This window comes from Nilaparvata lugens, chromosome 1 (genome assembly GCF_014356525.2).
Source record: "Nilaparvata lugens isolate BPH chromosome 1, ASM1435652v1, whole genome shotgun sequence".
Lineage (NCBI taxonomy): Eukaryota > Metazoa > Arthropoda > Insecta > Hemiptera > Delphacidae > Nilaparvata > Nilaparvata lugens.
Genome location: NC_052504.1, coordinates 79,345,295 through 79,361,683, shown reverse-complemented (window position 1 = coordinate 79,361,683; position 16,389 = coordinate 79,345,295). Strand labels below are relative to the sequence as shown.

Here is a 16,389-nt window from a genome sequence, read left to right as displayed (position 1 = left end):
AATTTCAAGGTGTTAATTAAATACATATAGTATAAAGTTCATTGGAAAACTGATTGAACTAGTTGATGAGTATAAGTATGTAAGAATAAGTATAAATGGAGGGGCGGTTGCGGTATAAATGGACTGTATAATTTTAGCGATATAAGAAAGATAAAGCGGTTATCTTATCTTGCCTGTCTGATTATTGTTATCGCTAGCCTCTACAATGAGTAAATAAGAATAAATCTTCATCTGATCCATATTTGACAACGTATTGCAACAATAACTTTTTAATAGCTTTGATCATGAATGTTTTAATAGAGTTCACTTATTTACACTGATAAGAATAATTATAACTATAAGTTACTATTCAAAAACCAATTGAAATGTTATTAGAAAATAGAATAGAAGAAACAAAAAAATTATTCCAAGCAGAGGTTTTGATACTTGTTTGAAGTATGAACTTGAATAAATCAAATGAACCTAAATAAAGTTTACATAGCCTATAGAATTCCCTTCCCTTCCCTTCTCAGAGAGTAAATGAATAGGCCTAAAGAACAGTTAAAATAATGGGTAAATCCCTAAACTATGGTTTTCCACTAAACTAGGGTTTCCCGCCGATAAACTGGGGTGGTTGGAGTTGCAGTTCCACATCATATCAAAGAGTAAAAATCTAGTAGTTGAGCCACCAATTCATCATAACTTGAAAATCTATAACGACATTTCAAAGCTTCAACTATTTAAGACAACAAGTGTCAGATAAAAAAATTAACAAATCAATTTGTCAATTAGTTTCTATCACCTTTAGGAAAAAGTACTGATACCGAGTTAAGTGAAATATATGGCACAGCAGTTCAAACAAAATCAAATTCTTGACAAAAAAAAAGCTCAAATGTGTGCCACGTTCAAGGCAAACTGGCCAATTGCGAATACTAGAAGCTGGAATATGAGGTCAAACACATTTGCGCAAGCCAGTCGATACACTATTAGATAATTCGAAACGAAAGGAAAAACACGATTCATCACAACTCAAATCACTTCAAATAGATTATTAAAATTTCACTTTTCATGGAAGTAATGACGATACTCTGTAACAATGATACTGGGGTTGAGGATTTACAGATTAGTTATTTACAGTCAAGTTACTGTTAAATATTAGTTTTGGAAGGAGTTACAGAACATAATGCAAATTCATAATTCAATTTTCAGGTTTTTACCTAACGAACGTTGCTTATAATTCAATTCATAATATGAACGATAAACCAAACGCATCAAATCAAACAACAATCTGATCGAAGAAGACTAGGAGTTTAGAAAATTTGTATTAAAACCTAATAATCAGAAATTAAACAATTCTATTTAAAAACTCAGTTCTAGGAGTGAATGATAAAAGAATAAATGAATCTACTTTGAATGTTTAATGTGTTGAAACGAAAAACATTTGTCTATCGATACATTGAACTGGAAAAATTGGAGGCAGTAATTATTTATTTTAATCAAAGTTAAGGAAAGTCAAAAATAGTAATATAAAAAGTATGTATTTTAAAAACACGCTAATTTAATGAAATTTGAAATTCATTTTCTCAACAACATGCTGCATTCAAAACAATATATTCATTGAGATTAACAATACTAATTGTTTTGAACGAAATTTTCATTCAAGGATTAAAACAACTTTCGGTATTTTTAAGAGTTTATCCGTACTTTTTTATAAGATTACTCAGATTCAGCATGGTCTAGTTGTATTACGCAAGTTACGATGATGGATCAGAGAAGCAGCAATAAATTTGAGCTCAATCTCTGTTAGTTCACTGCTGTTCTTTGAACAGTAAAATATTTTGAGTAAGGCTAATTCGAACCAGACTATTTCATTTTATTTGGGAATTTAAAAGTTGAACATTTTATTTCATTAGAGAAAAATCAAGATTCTAACAATATTGATGAATTTTGCTTTTTATTTATATTGTTTGAAGGCCATTTTTGTGAAAAGAAAAGAAACAATAAAAAGATGGTTAATGCACTCACCACTATCAGAATAATGAAAGTTTTGAAGGAACTTGAGGCACTCTTCTAGGCCAGCGAATATTGTGAACTCTCCTTGAAACGGATTTTGTCGGAAAAATAGATCGAAAATAGCAAAGTCTTTTGTCTTTCCAGATTTCCAATAAGCGTAGGCCATTGTAATCTCGTACAAATCTGAAACACAAAAGAGTAATTTGTTATACCGAAATAGAATAAGGATTGCAAAAATACAGAAAGACTCTGTATAGCTGGTATGTTGTAACATCTGCAAGAAATTGTTTTAGTAAGTTACACTAAATAATTGATTTTTGAATTATTTGAATGATTGGAATAAGCCATTAACGATTGAGCAATGTCAACAAAAATAGAAATAAAGTTCATGACATGCAAGCAAAGAACTAACGCTAAGCCTCATTAACTTAATAAAGAAATAACAATAAAATATAATATAATGCAATGATTTGATACAAATGTTTTGTCACAATGATTTTATTAAGGGGAAAATTCGAAGCTCACCAGGAAAATTGAAACATTTTTCTGTGGTTAAATGCTTGAGAAACGACAGATACTGAAGCAAATTTGAATTTATTGGAAAATTATTATCTGCTTGTTAATGAGATTATAATGAATGTAGCCTATCTAATTGTTAATGAGGTAGTAATGAATGTATTAATTTTTGGTACTAATGTGGGGAAGAATCAGTTTTGGGCTGTGCTTTTGAATCATTATTTAACAGGTATTAATTTTCTAATTGTTTTTTTCTTTCTCATGCACATGTAAATAAGAACCTTGAGTGTCTTCTTGTATTATTATTTATCAACTTGGAGCCTTGTAGAGTTACATACTGCAATTACCCGATTTCCCATTATAGTCACTAAATCGTTCAAAAAGATTTCATGCATATGAATCAGAAACGTGGTACTATGTCAAGGTAACAAGTCGTTACTGTACCGTTTTAGTGATTCTCTGTTTCACTTTACTGGAACAAATAACGCACCTACTCTATATGGAAATTAATTTATTAGGATCAATTTATGAATAGAATTTTTCCGAAGTATATTTGAGAACAATATTTTCAATATTGTTACAGCCTAGCCTATATTGTTTACTAAATAAAGGCCAAACCACATTTCAAATTTAAAATCAATTATTTTTATTTAGAGCTTACAAATCATTTTACTTGAAATTTTAATTCAATTTTTCAACACAGCATTATGAATTGGATATAAGGAATAATTTTTAATACTAAAATATGCTAAAGACATCTGAAGAGATGTAGAGGGATTATTGATTTCAAATGAGTTAAATTGAAGACGAATATTTAATAGGTTACTTTGATTAAAATTATAGTCGTTTTGTGATTAAAGTGTATTGTTTTTCTATAACTTCTCCTTTTATTGAGAATAACTATTTTTAACTATAATTCTGGTCCTCCTTCGCATTATCTACCCAAATTCCTGGATAGAATCTAGTCCAAGTTACAATCACGCAAGTTAATATAATTTATTTTACATAAAAATTATCATCCAGTACCTTAGAATATAGAGGCGTAATGGATGCTATTTATTTTTTATATTAATAATAGTAGTAGTTCTATAAAGAAAAAGAGAATATTCTTTTACATGATACAGGCCTATTGGAGTCATATTCAAACAATTAGAAGTTTATAGACCCTGATGACCTTCTGACCACAGTCAATGATATCGATGCAACAATGTTGTACGAGATCATGAGGGCCCAAATGCCATACCACACTCACTTCACCATTGATACTTGATACGGTATCTAATTATCACACCATACGTTGACTGTTGACAAGTCAGTAACTTTTTAGTTTTTCATGAAATAATTTAATTTATAGTCTACATGTTACAAAGACTCAGAACTCAAAACGATTATTTTGTGATTATTTATATATAGATTATGCGTTGAAAATTATTTGTGTTTGTTTAGGTTTAGAGGAAAACCAAATTCATTCACTGAATCTTCATCTCCCATCCAACCAGTAATTACAAGTTTTTCTTATACAATTGAATTTGTCTTTTTCATTCTTGACTCAAGTCTGAGTCACCAATAAATGGAAGTAAAGTCTGCAATAAAGTCTGGCAATAGAAGACTGCGAATGCTTTGCCACTTAGCGGTAGTGAGACTGGTTGGTGGGAGCGTCCTCCAAGTGACAGCGCATTATATCCACCAGCTCTTCTCCAGTCATAATTACCATTTCAAAAATCACTTTACTTATATGGGCTACTTTTGTTCAAATTAATAAAAACAATATAAAAACTTGTAGTACACTTTATTAAGAACTTAAAAATATTTAAACGATTATTTTAACTGACCTACGGTCAAAACTAGTCGATATTTAATATTTAAAATATTTTAAAGTTTTTAATAAATGGTACTACGAGTTTTTATATTGTTTTTATTAATTTGCCATTTCAATTATTTTGTCGTTACTAAAACATTAATTAACAATGAAAATGTATTTTACAGAATGGTGTACTGTTGAATACTGTTATTTAATGAAGATTAAAATTATATAAATCTGAATAAGGTAACCAAAATTATTCATCATATAATTGAAATAAACTGATCGAATTTCCACCAATTCATGCTGAATAAGTTGACCAATCCACAAAAGAGTAATATAATGTCACATAATTATGTTCGAAGCTGTCACGGATCATCTTATTATCTACTCAGACTGTGGATGCATAAGAACAATGTAGAAACTGCCTATCTTTAATTCTTCCAGAGATTGTCTTGTCTGAAGTATTGAGGTTCAGCCAGCAAAGAAAACTAAGCCTACCTAAGAATTTATTGGCTCTCATTCTTCCAGGGAATTGTCATGTATGGAATATTGGGATGCACCCAGCGGTGTTTCCTGCTGGTAAAGAAAACTATGAAAATAATTATTGGCTTATTGTACCCAGTCACAACTGATATTGAATTTGCATAGGGGTGCCCACATAAGGGGGAGCTATGATAGCCAAACAAATATTAAGAAGGGTTGTCCCAAACAGGTAAAAAGTAGGTGTATGACAAGAAGTGAATAAAACGTGCTGAATGAGGGGATTACGTCATGGTCATTGAGCATGGTGGGTTGATCAAAAATATTAAAAGACTACGGTACTGGAGAGTATGATCACAGAATAGGTATACTGTGGTATGATTTTGTGGAGCGGCTTTTACAATTTCAAAAATAATAGATAGGTTATCTACCCAACTTGCCCTCCCCAACTCTAAGTAGAAGATGAAATAATTACAATACCGTATAATAATTATGGTAATCTAAATATGAGACTATTTAACAGGCATTAGCCAGATTTCTTGCAACAATACAGTTCATTAAAAATACCCATAATTTCCCTGTAAAAAATTAATTGTTTCAAGCGAAATTACTAAATAGACAATTCAAAATGAAAAATAAACCAGAATAAAATGTTATACCTGTTAGAAGAGGCTGTACTATCCTATTCTGCAGATGGGCCTGGGTTTTCCAGTTCTCATTGGCAATTCTCATTTCGTGTTCTGCATTCATTTTCACTGTTTTTTTCAAACCTTCATTTATTTAGTACGTTAAAATATATTATTATAACCATCAAAAGCACCGCAACTCAATTTAATTATTGTAAGGCACAATTATATTAGAAACATGTAGTTGCACCCCTCAACTTTCTGAAGTAACCTCAACGCACATGACTTTGATCAATTTAAAATATTTATATGACAGGATTCATGTAAGTTATTATTCATTCAATGATATTTCAAACTAGCGTTGATAAAAGATAATAAGCACGACACTAATCACCAACTTTAACTATCACGACCGCAAACGAACGAATGAAAGTGCCTGTAGCCTGACTCAACCTCAACGATCAGCGTTCCTTTCTGGCTGCTTCTGCCACTCTGCCTTCTCCTTCTGCGACGTCCCGACGTCTGCGAACCTGTTATCAAATAATCAATGCCATCAAAATAGCTTTGCTCAAATCTATTGTCACAGACACTAAAATAATTAGAAAGTGAATAAGATAAATTTTTATGGATGAATTTCAAGATATGTTTATTATATTATTCATGAGAATCATCCAAGCTAAAAAAATCATCAAATAGAATCGTGTGTCTATTTTTTTCACTTCAAGTTGGCACTACTCGTTACCAAGTTTGTGCGCCAAAATTCAAACGTTGAAAGATTCATTATTTTCAATTTTTGAATTTCTTTTACTGAATTTATTGGATAAGGGAGTGTGTTAACTATAATACAGTCAAATATATTAGCTATAATGTACTGTAGTTTCTCTACTTACAAACTGTGATTATTTGATTATTGTTAACGAGATTTCAAACTACAAGCTACAGTAACAACTGCAACTACCTTGAAGACAAAGTCAGTGCCCACAAATGTTGACAAAAGGGGAAACAGCTAGGAAGTTGATGAGCTCTACAATATATTATAATATTTATACTGTACAGCAATTCCAACCGAGGATCAAAATTCAATTATATAACCATACGATTGATTTTGAATTCCTAAAAATAATCAACAAGATGAAATTCCAATAGGCTATTGATGGCCTACTACAATAATTACCGCGGTAGGTACCCTGAATACCAATGCAACTCTTCATCAGCGACTTTTATTGACAACAGAGCGAATACTGTCATTCGGTGAAAGAAAAATATATGACCTCTCCTGCACAAAAATTATCAAAAGACTTTTATAATTTCAAGGAAATACATTTGATAATTTTTGGGCACTAAGTAAATCGATTACCCTATTCCTTACTAATAACTTGAAGTTATAAGTAATAGCTATTAAGTAGGTTATAAATTATTTGGATAATATAATATATTATTAGTAAGTTATGCATTAATAAGCTCTGGATTTATTCAGCTGCTCTCAAGAGAAAATAATTGAACACTAAAAGATATATATAAATTATTGAGTGGGAAACAGTAATAAAAGCGTAAAAATGGTCAAATTAAGTTATTTTTATTGCACGTTTTATACCAATGCTTTTTTCTATCAAAAGTGCTTACAACTATAACACACAACACAGTACACAGTACGCGGTACATACAAGACAGCTTTATCCTTCTTTTGCAATATTATACTATGATACTGCTGACAAATAATTTGATAACTATAAGGTGGTAGTACCACACATTGGGTAAATATAAATATTTTAACAAAACATTTTTTTCACTTGACTAATTAAACTGATAGAATCTAAAAAATCACATGAAATTATTGACTCACGTTTACAATAATGAATTTGCAAGAGCACATTGCAATGAAATAGCCCTGGAAAAATTCATCCAGCCCACATTTTGTAACAAAGCCTATATCTGTTTTATTGCATTGATTCTGTGAACAGAGATTTTTCACATATGAAGAGATAGATTCAACTAGTTCAAGAGATATAAATACGGTATTGTAAAAGCATGCTCAGGTAAAAGTATAATAATTATGAGATAAGCCAACGAAATTGATGAAATAAAGTACAGTAGGTACATAGAGAAAGAATACTTTTGAAATCGTTTTATAAAGTCTTGAACAAAATAGGTACTAAACTAATGCAAAAGGTAATTTCGCAGTATTATCTAGGTATTTTTTAGATCTCTCACACTAATAATGAATATATTCCAATAAGGTAGTTGGGAAATTTATTTTATTCAAATTAACATGGTATTCAAGGTATTGATAAACTCAGGTTGTCTTGAAAATTTTCTTCTACTCTCATAAAAAGGCTTCATTAAAAGTTACAAGAAATAAAAAATAAGTTAACAAATTTTTCAAGAGCTATTAAATATAAAATAGCTTGTAAATTAGTTCATTACAACAATATTCAAAACCCGATTATTTTAAATAGAATATAAATAGTCATAATAGAGTTTAACATACAGTAGAACTCCAATTATCCGAATTAATGGGGACCGGAACCCATTCGGATAATCAAATATTCGGATAATCGATAATCGGAGTTTTTAAAAAAAACTGCCATTGGACAGAAAAAAGCTACGTTTTGATATTGCACTATTTTTTTTATTGAATTAAATGAAAGAAACATGATATTTTTCACATGTTTTACTACACTGACTGCGCGGAGGGAAGGACAATAGTGAGCGAACGCGCAAACACTGGCTTCGCGGGGGGAAGAATAATAGCGAACTTGGACTTTTTTGGACAAATTCTTTTCTTAAAGTGATTCGGATAATCGGCGATTCGGATAGTCATAGTTCGGATAATTGGAGTTCTACTGTATTACATTTTTGAAGGAAATGCAAATAAAAAATTCCTGAGGTGGTATTGTAGTATTCTATTTCTATAAACATAGTATTGAAGCAGTTGTCAATAATCTAATTGGGGTTTCTCACAATATCTAATATCCACTAAAATACAATACTAAGTAGCTTTTGAGCTGGAAACACTGTTTTAATATGAATTACTTCTACCAAATATGTTTCCAAACTAAGACAAAACATAATATAATATACAATTTTACTGAAAAACAAACCTTTAAAATCAACCACACATCTGAAAAATCGACATTAATTACTATGGACAATGCTTCTACAGTATTTCTTTGTAACAATGAACTGTTCAAAATTCAGGTACTCTATTATTTATTGTTTGCTGGCTTATGTTTTAAATATATTGTAATTGCACTTTTCATGAACACCGGTAATATACTCTATTGTAACTAATATAAACATATTTACTTGTTATTTGATTAAAAAAAAATAATGTAACGTGGAATAAACTGATTTACTTCTCATAATTATTAATCAAATAATCAATTTTTATGGGTGAGTATATTAAACGGAATAATTTTAAAGCAAAAAGATGTGAATATGAGGAAAAATAATAACAAAAATTTCAATATTAGTATTCTTAGTGACTTGAATACTATTACAAATAATTTCAACGTTTTCTGAATGGCGATTGTTTACAATGATCACTCTATTAGAAACTTCAAAGACATTTTCAAAAAATGAAATAAGATTTTTGAAGCCGTTGAAGGTATTACACACAATTCTCACACAAGTTATTATTTTCTAATAATAAAAAACCTTAATTATTGAATAAATAAAATAAATGATCATCTTTCAAAAAAATATTAATAAATAAAATTCATTTTTACATTATCTACTCTTATAATAACATATTTATGACTACGTCTGAATTGTCTGAATTCAACATAATATTTCATGTTATCATAAAAATAAATTGAATACTTTGCAAATACATGGTATTATCATAGAGAAACAATAGCGTAAGTAGATATCCCATGGTATAGGGCGTTTATGTCACAACTTTTACTGTTATCTCAAGCTGATTACTGTCGATTATTTTCAATTTTTACTGTTTCGACCGGGCATGGAGTGTACGAAGTGTATGAACGGCACAATATGAGAGACTAGCAGCGTCATAAAGCTTCACGGGAAAGAACTACGTGGACTATCAGCTTGAGATAACAGTAAAAGTTGCGACATAAACGCCCTATACCATGGGATATCTACTTATGCTATTGTTTCTCTATGGTATTATCAAGTCTTTGTTACTTCCGACATATAATACTTAGTTGATATTATATTATTCTCGACCAATATATTAAGTTAAACAGTTTCACTACATTATGATAAAAATATAATAATTGCATTCCATTATTAATGCAAATATAGTTTGCATACCTACCTAATGTTTGTAAAAATATTAGATTATTATTTATTATAATATCATGATTACGGTACTTGGAACTTGAAAACTGATTAAGACAACAACAACATTATACAAAGATTTATGTGTATAAAATATAAACTATGGCAATAAAACAAACCGATATGGATTCAACTAATGCTTATGTAATGTTGGTGGTAATTCACAACATGTGTATAATAAATAATAATTGTAATAAAGCTAGTACATTGAACAAATAATACACCGAAGCAAAATCGACGATTAAAAAACACAAATAATTACTTTTGAAAGACGTGAACAAAATACGAACATTGATCGAAATAACACCACTAAACAATAATTCATAGAATAGCCTGTATTATTTTTTTGAATAAAATACTGAACTTTATGATTCACGGTTTTATCTTTAAAAATAGTACTTCTTAGAAGTACAGTACTAGTCATAAAGTCAGTTATTTACCAATAGTTAAAGTTAGAATGAAAACCTTAGAAGAAAAACACATAATACTTGTGAATAATACGTAAAAAACATTAAATTCAATTTATAATTAAACGATTCTATAAAATAATGCAATTGATAAAATACAACAAAGATAATACATCACACAATAATAATAGACTAATACGAAATAGATAATGTACATAAAGATCGAGTATAAGAGGGTTTGCGAGTTTGCGGCTTTAGCTCAAAATGAGAATTAATAATGAAGCTGCAAAAACTATGGGCCGTGTTTATAAACGATTTTTAAGATGTTCTCAGCGAAGAATGGTTTGGTGAACATTTGCACATTTGCAAGGACAATGAAGACATGACTGAAGGGGAGCCCACTCTATTCCCTCGACAAGTTCCTAGGAAGCTCATTTGAGGAATCGTAGAACCACCCAGATGTGACAGCCAATCCCAATCCAGGATTCTGGTCTTAGGCAAATTGGGAGGCATTGAATGGTTACTAGGCAACCAAGTGTGCTTCGCTAAGACAGTTTCAAAGATCGTTTATAAAGAATGTCATGTGTTTTTGTTCTGTGTGTAAAATGTTGCCTAATAAGTTTTAATGGAAGTAAGTGAATGGATGATACTTAAAATACCGTAAGCTATCAATATTCTAACAGTCAACATTACAATGGTATTTTATTATTTTTATTCATGGACTTTTTATAGCTCATAACTAAACTTTTCATAGATTTCAAGCAACCGAGTTGCCAGTTACCACGGCATATATAACTTATAGCATATCTACAATGGCCATACTCTTTTATTAACAGTTTCTATCGCTCATGATCTTAAAAAACCAAAATATTCCTTGGCAAAAGCCAAGCCAAAGTGATGGTGTCTATAAAAAAATGGAGATAATATATTTGATGATTGACTAGATTACTTACTTCTTACTGCTAAACAAAAGAAAAGGAATTGACCAAAAATTAGGATCTCAATATTAATAGTTATGAATTGATAATTTATATTAAACAAAAAATAAAATGTTAAATAAGAATTGATAAAAATTGAACTTTGGTCATTATATAAGAATACCAAAATTTCTAGATATCCGATCAGTATGTTTAAGATGGTGGGAGTGAACTTTTGCTTGGTAGATTTTGGGTAGAAACTACTACTTTTGGTTACAAAATACATTTATCATTCTTGGATGAGGTTTGATGCCTGGCAAGAGAAGGAGATCTGACATGGACTAGTGAGTTTTTGTACTGAAATGCATGAATCAGTAACTATGAAACTAAATTAGGGTTCTATTCTAATTGTATAAAATCTTTGGTTTTTGAATAAATCTTTGGCGAATAGGTTAGATATTTGAGACATTGTAAACTTGAATTCCGCAATAAAAGAATAATTTGAAAATGAACTATATTGTCTTAAACTTATCCTTATTTGAATACAAATATACTTGTAAATAAAACTAAGAATATAATCAGTTCAAAATGAATTTTAGGGAACAGAGCACTAATGTGTCAATAACTTACAGTAATTAATTGATATTTACATGCCACTTCAACGTGGTGGGCAAGAATATTGAAAAATATTGTTATTCCACTTAATGAATCAATTTTCAACAGATAAGAAAGAAAAAAGTTATAATATTTTTGATCCAACGTTTTTTCCAATGACAATATACGCACAGAAATTGTGAGTAATGTTGATTTTGTTTTGGTGTGGTGCTATTAATTTGCTGATAAAGCTATTTACGAGTAATGAAAGAGAAGGTGGATTTCCCGTTCTCCAACATAGTTTGGACTAGAATAATTCAGCTAGAGAAACAATGTTGTGGGGAAAAATAATAAAAAATAATGTTATTCCACTCATTGAATTAATTTTCAACAAATAAAAAAGAAAAAAAGGTTGAATAATATTTTTGATCCAAAGTTTTTACCAATGGCAATATACGCACGTAAATTGTGAGTAATGTTAATTTTGTTTTCGTTTGGTATGCCTACTAATAATTTGCTGATAAAGCTATTTACGTAGTAATGAAAGAGAAGGTGGATTTCCCGTTCTCCAACATAGCTTGGACTAGAATAATTCAAAAAGAGAAAAGCTTAATTCTATGACCAATTTGTTCAGACGACTAGAGAAACTTGAGGTTGGCTGGTAAAGAGGAGGCTTTATCTGACTCCGTCTAAGAAAATACAAATAAGAAAAAATGAGATACTTCATTAGATGAATAAATCCTATAAAAAATTAAGTCAAAGTCAAACGAATAGGAAGAAGTACAAATAAAAATACGATTAAAAAGTATTTACCCATCACTTCTAGCCTATGTTGATTGATTTTGAGCTTATTGATGTGACTAGATTTTGGTTGGAGGTTACGATAAAAGGCGTAATTTCTATTGATTCATCATTCAAATTCTCCATGACAGTGATTTACCTGGAACAATCATTAAATGAATAAATTAAATTTATAACAAGTTGATGAGTTTTTAACACTTAGTGACAAATATTGAATTCAGAACACATGAAAAAGCTAATATTCTCAATAAAAACTAGTGATATTAAAAGAATAGCATTAGCTATTGCAGAGCAGTATTCAGCAGAAAAGTAGCCTCACCATCAGAGAAGTGACACTAAAGAAATACTATAGGATTTACATCGTCAACCGTCAGTAGCTCTGAGACCCAACCATTAATAATTTCTTGTCTCTCAGATTATATAAAAAACTTACTTTCAGAACTCGCATTATGAGAATGACTGCTCGTGGTTTGAAACCCACTATTGAATATTTCTCTAGACTTCATCTCTAATCATCAGACATCACATTACACATTTACTATAAAAAAAACTTGTGAGCATGTTTTTCAGAGAAAAAAGAAATCTTAGTAATTAGCCTTCAGGAAGGTTAATAGAACTGGGAAGACTTTTGTTCATTCACTTTATACTAGTGGGAGAGCCAAGGCTGATTTTTACTTTCCTTGCCCTATTACCATAGGTAAGTTAAAATTAAGGTACCCCAATTTCAAGTTTTCTATACGTTTCAAGGTCCCCTGAGTCCAAAAACATGATTTTTGGGTATTGGTCTGTGTGTGTGTGTATGTGTGTGTGTGTGTATGTGTGTGTGTATGTGTGTGTGTGTGTGTGTGTGTGTATGTGTGTATGTCTGTGAACACGATAACTCCATTCCTAATTAACCGATTGACTTGAAATTTAAACTTAAGGTCCTTATACCATGAGGACCCGACAATAAGAAATTCAATCAAATTCAATCCAAGATGGCGGAAAAAATGGCGGATAATCACTAAAAAACATACCTGTAAACCGGGGTGACTTTGTCCTAATTTTGGGGTGTTGAGATTTAAACCGTTTGCAATCAATACTTCAGTTGCAACAATCTCTTGCAATATTTTTTATTGTATTCTGCAATGTTTGAAGATTATTTTTCATTATACAAAGTTAGTATTTTTCGAAGTTAATGTCACAATTTTTTTACTGGGACAAAGTCACCCCAAGTTCAACCTAAAAGTGACATCATTGTATTTAACTAGTAACAGAAACCTAACAAGTTCAACTATGGATATTACAAATAATATACCAATTGAAATATAATAAAAAGACCAAAATAATATGTACTCACCGATAACATAAGTCTTTTAGAAATAAATTTTCCAGTACAAAGTTTTCCGACAACGAAATCACAAGATGAAGCAAGCAGTTATGTTTTATGTCGATAATTCAACTAATACTTATCGACAACTAATATCTTGAATAGATTCGACAAGATATCGATTGTAGAACCTCGATAATGATCAGGGCTACGGCTATCAATGTTGAACATCGATTTCGGATAACAGAGATAGGAGATAAATTGATTTGAATATTTTTCCGAGAGGTGGGACAGTCACTCCAGTCGACGGGACAGTGTTATACATGTAAAATTTCAATGATAAAGTCAATAGAGCTGAAAATTGCAAGTCAATAAAACAGTTAATTTGGAAGTAAATGATAGTGAATATTACCGTAGATGTTGTGATCATCGTGCTATTTCGTCGGCCATTTCTCGGTCTCTTTCCACTTCGGTCGGATGCATTCGCTTGCGATGAGAGAAGCAGTTTCCCGAGCTGGCAAACGCTTTCGGACAATAGGGACACTTGTAAGGACGGGCACCAGTATGCTGATTTATGTGGAACTGAAATTTATAAAAAAATACTTTACAACAATATTGCACGTTTGAACCGTTTCAAAACTATTATTGAAATGAAATGATAAGTGGAATAAAAATAGTTTGATCATATTACAAACTTTACGGGCTTGAGAGGATTTGATGCAATTACAAAAGAATTCAACATTATTTTGAGTGATGTAGTGAAATATTGTTCAATACATTGAGAAAAACAATATTTTGCAATATACAGTATATAGACAATAAATATAATCACATGATGGTATCAGATACAATATCATACAAGATATGAAATTCTTGTAAAATAATCTGAACTACACAGCCACTGACACCAAATAAAAACAAATTTTCAATCAATCTTAAAAATTTCATTTTCCCACATTTTACTTAACTCCATTTCCAAAGTGAGTTATACTATCAAAGTTTAATCAAACCCAGATTCAGATAAATGTATCATTCATTTGTAATGAGAGTTCATCGGCTAACTTCATGAGTGTACACAATTTTACAAGAGAGGAAATTCACTAAATGAGAAACGGCCAGTAATAAAATTAAGAGAAAACATTTCCAGACAATACCTGTGGAAAAAGTCAAAGGAAAGTTTGAAAGTTTGAAGTTTTATTAGTCTAAACTAATAATTTCTTTTGAATTTGTTGAGGTTGTTTCGGTTTCTTCATAGACATTTCACACATTTTAAGCCGCATCTACATTTTGGCCGAGTCGCTGGCACTGCCCAAGTGCCCAGCCTTCACCAGTCTGGTAATTCAACGTGGGTAAATAAAGGCAAGTAAAAGCCAGCGCTGGCAAACCACCCATCCACACATTGGCGCTGGCTGACAATGGCCTTCGTTGGACCAACATGTGGATGCGCCATCACAAATAACACATTATTTCATACATAGATATTTCACAATTGAAATGGAACAATAAATTTTGATTTTCAAACTTGAGATTCTACTCACTTTAAGATCCTGATTTCTTTTGAATGTTTTCTCGCAAAGCGGACACTTGTGAGGCCTGAGGGTGCTGTGGGTGATGCTATGCGCTCTGAGAGTGCTGTTGGTCGGGTAGACGCGGCCGCACACCAAGCACGGGTACTGCACGCCACCGTGATACTCCTTGTGTCGGTACAGGTTTGATTGTGTCTTGAATCTGAAACAAATCAGAAAACAGTCAATGAATATTGTGTTTTGTGCATCATCGAATAAATAAATAAAACGTCCTTAAATTAAAATAATAAATTGGCTTCACATATAAGTGAAATCGTCAACATCAATTATCAAGTTGAAAGATTGGATTGATGAAACGAAATAACAACAATATAAAATGAAAACGACTTGAAATTATCAAAATCACTGATTTATAGAACAATTTGAAATACTAGTTTCGGTTGTTACGCCATTATCAATCTTGAGTGAACTATTAGTTAATTAGTTTAGTAAATCAGTGGTTTTGAAGATATCAAGTCGTTCATTTTCATTTACAATGGATATTTACCAAAAAATAAATGTACAGGCAGGGACCGGAAGAATGCCCGCTGTCGCGAATAAGTCCCTGCAAGGATGGCGTGGCGGTTTACGAAACATCACTCTGATGGCTCTCTTTTGGGTGAGGAAGACACGACGTCCATGGATTGAAGCTCCCCATGCAACTATACCATAAACTAAAAGGGGTTCAAAGTAGCCATGGTAAGCCATGGTAACAACTTTCTCATCAGACATCCTAACCAATTTGTGAAGAGTGTAAATGCTGAATTTAATTTCTTTATAAGGATCTCTACATGTGGTCTCCAGGTCAGGCACTGATCAATGAATACGCCAAGAAACTTAGTGTTCTCCACCCGTTCAACAGCAGCATCACACATTCTAAATTGAAGTGATGCGTGTTCTTGTTGCTCTCTGATCGAAAAGTTAATGAAGCTTGTCTTTGAGACATTAACTAGAAGTTCATTAGCCCTGCACCATATTTCAACATCCCTCAAGACATTTTCCGCACTAGTCTTCAAGCTCTCTAGTTCCTCAGATGTTATGATGAAATTTGCATCATCTGCAAAGAGTATAGT

At 31.2% G+C, this 16,389-nt stretch overlaps 1 protein-coding gene and 1 long non-coding RNA gene across 3 annotated transcripts in view; both read right to left on the bottom strand.

Annotated features, from left to right (window-relative positions):
* Positions 1-5,937, bottom strand: part of LOC111046435 (nicotinate phosphoribosyltransferase) — a 41,223-nt gene extending 35,286 nt beyond the window's left edge. For both annotated transcript variants that reach the window (XM_022331984.2, XM_039444496.1), the window contains exons 1-2: positions 5,452-5,937; positions 2,005-2,175 (exon numbers count right to left, since the gene is read on the bottom strand). In XM_022331984.2, coding sequence (XP_022187676.2) covers positions 2,005-2,175; positions 5,452-5,542 — 262 coding nt within the window. In that variant the 5' untranslated portion in view covers positions 5,543-5,937. The remainder of the gene's footprint in view (positions 1-2,004; positions 2,176-5,451) is intronic.
* A 1,038-nt stretch (positions 5,938-6,975) lies between these two features.
* LOC120355802 lies at positions 6,976-15,558 on the bottom strand. The gene is made up of 3 exons (XR_005573841.1): positions 15,290-15,558; positions 14,164-14,333; positions 6,976-12,581 (listed from the first exon to the last, which is right to left on the bottom strand). It is a non-coding gene; the product is annotated as an uncharacterized LOC120355802 (long non-coding RNA).
* Between the last annotated feature and the right edge of the window lie 831 nt (positions 15,559-16,389).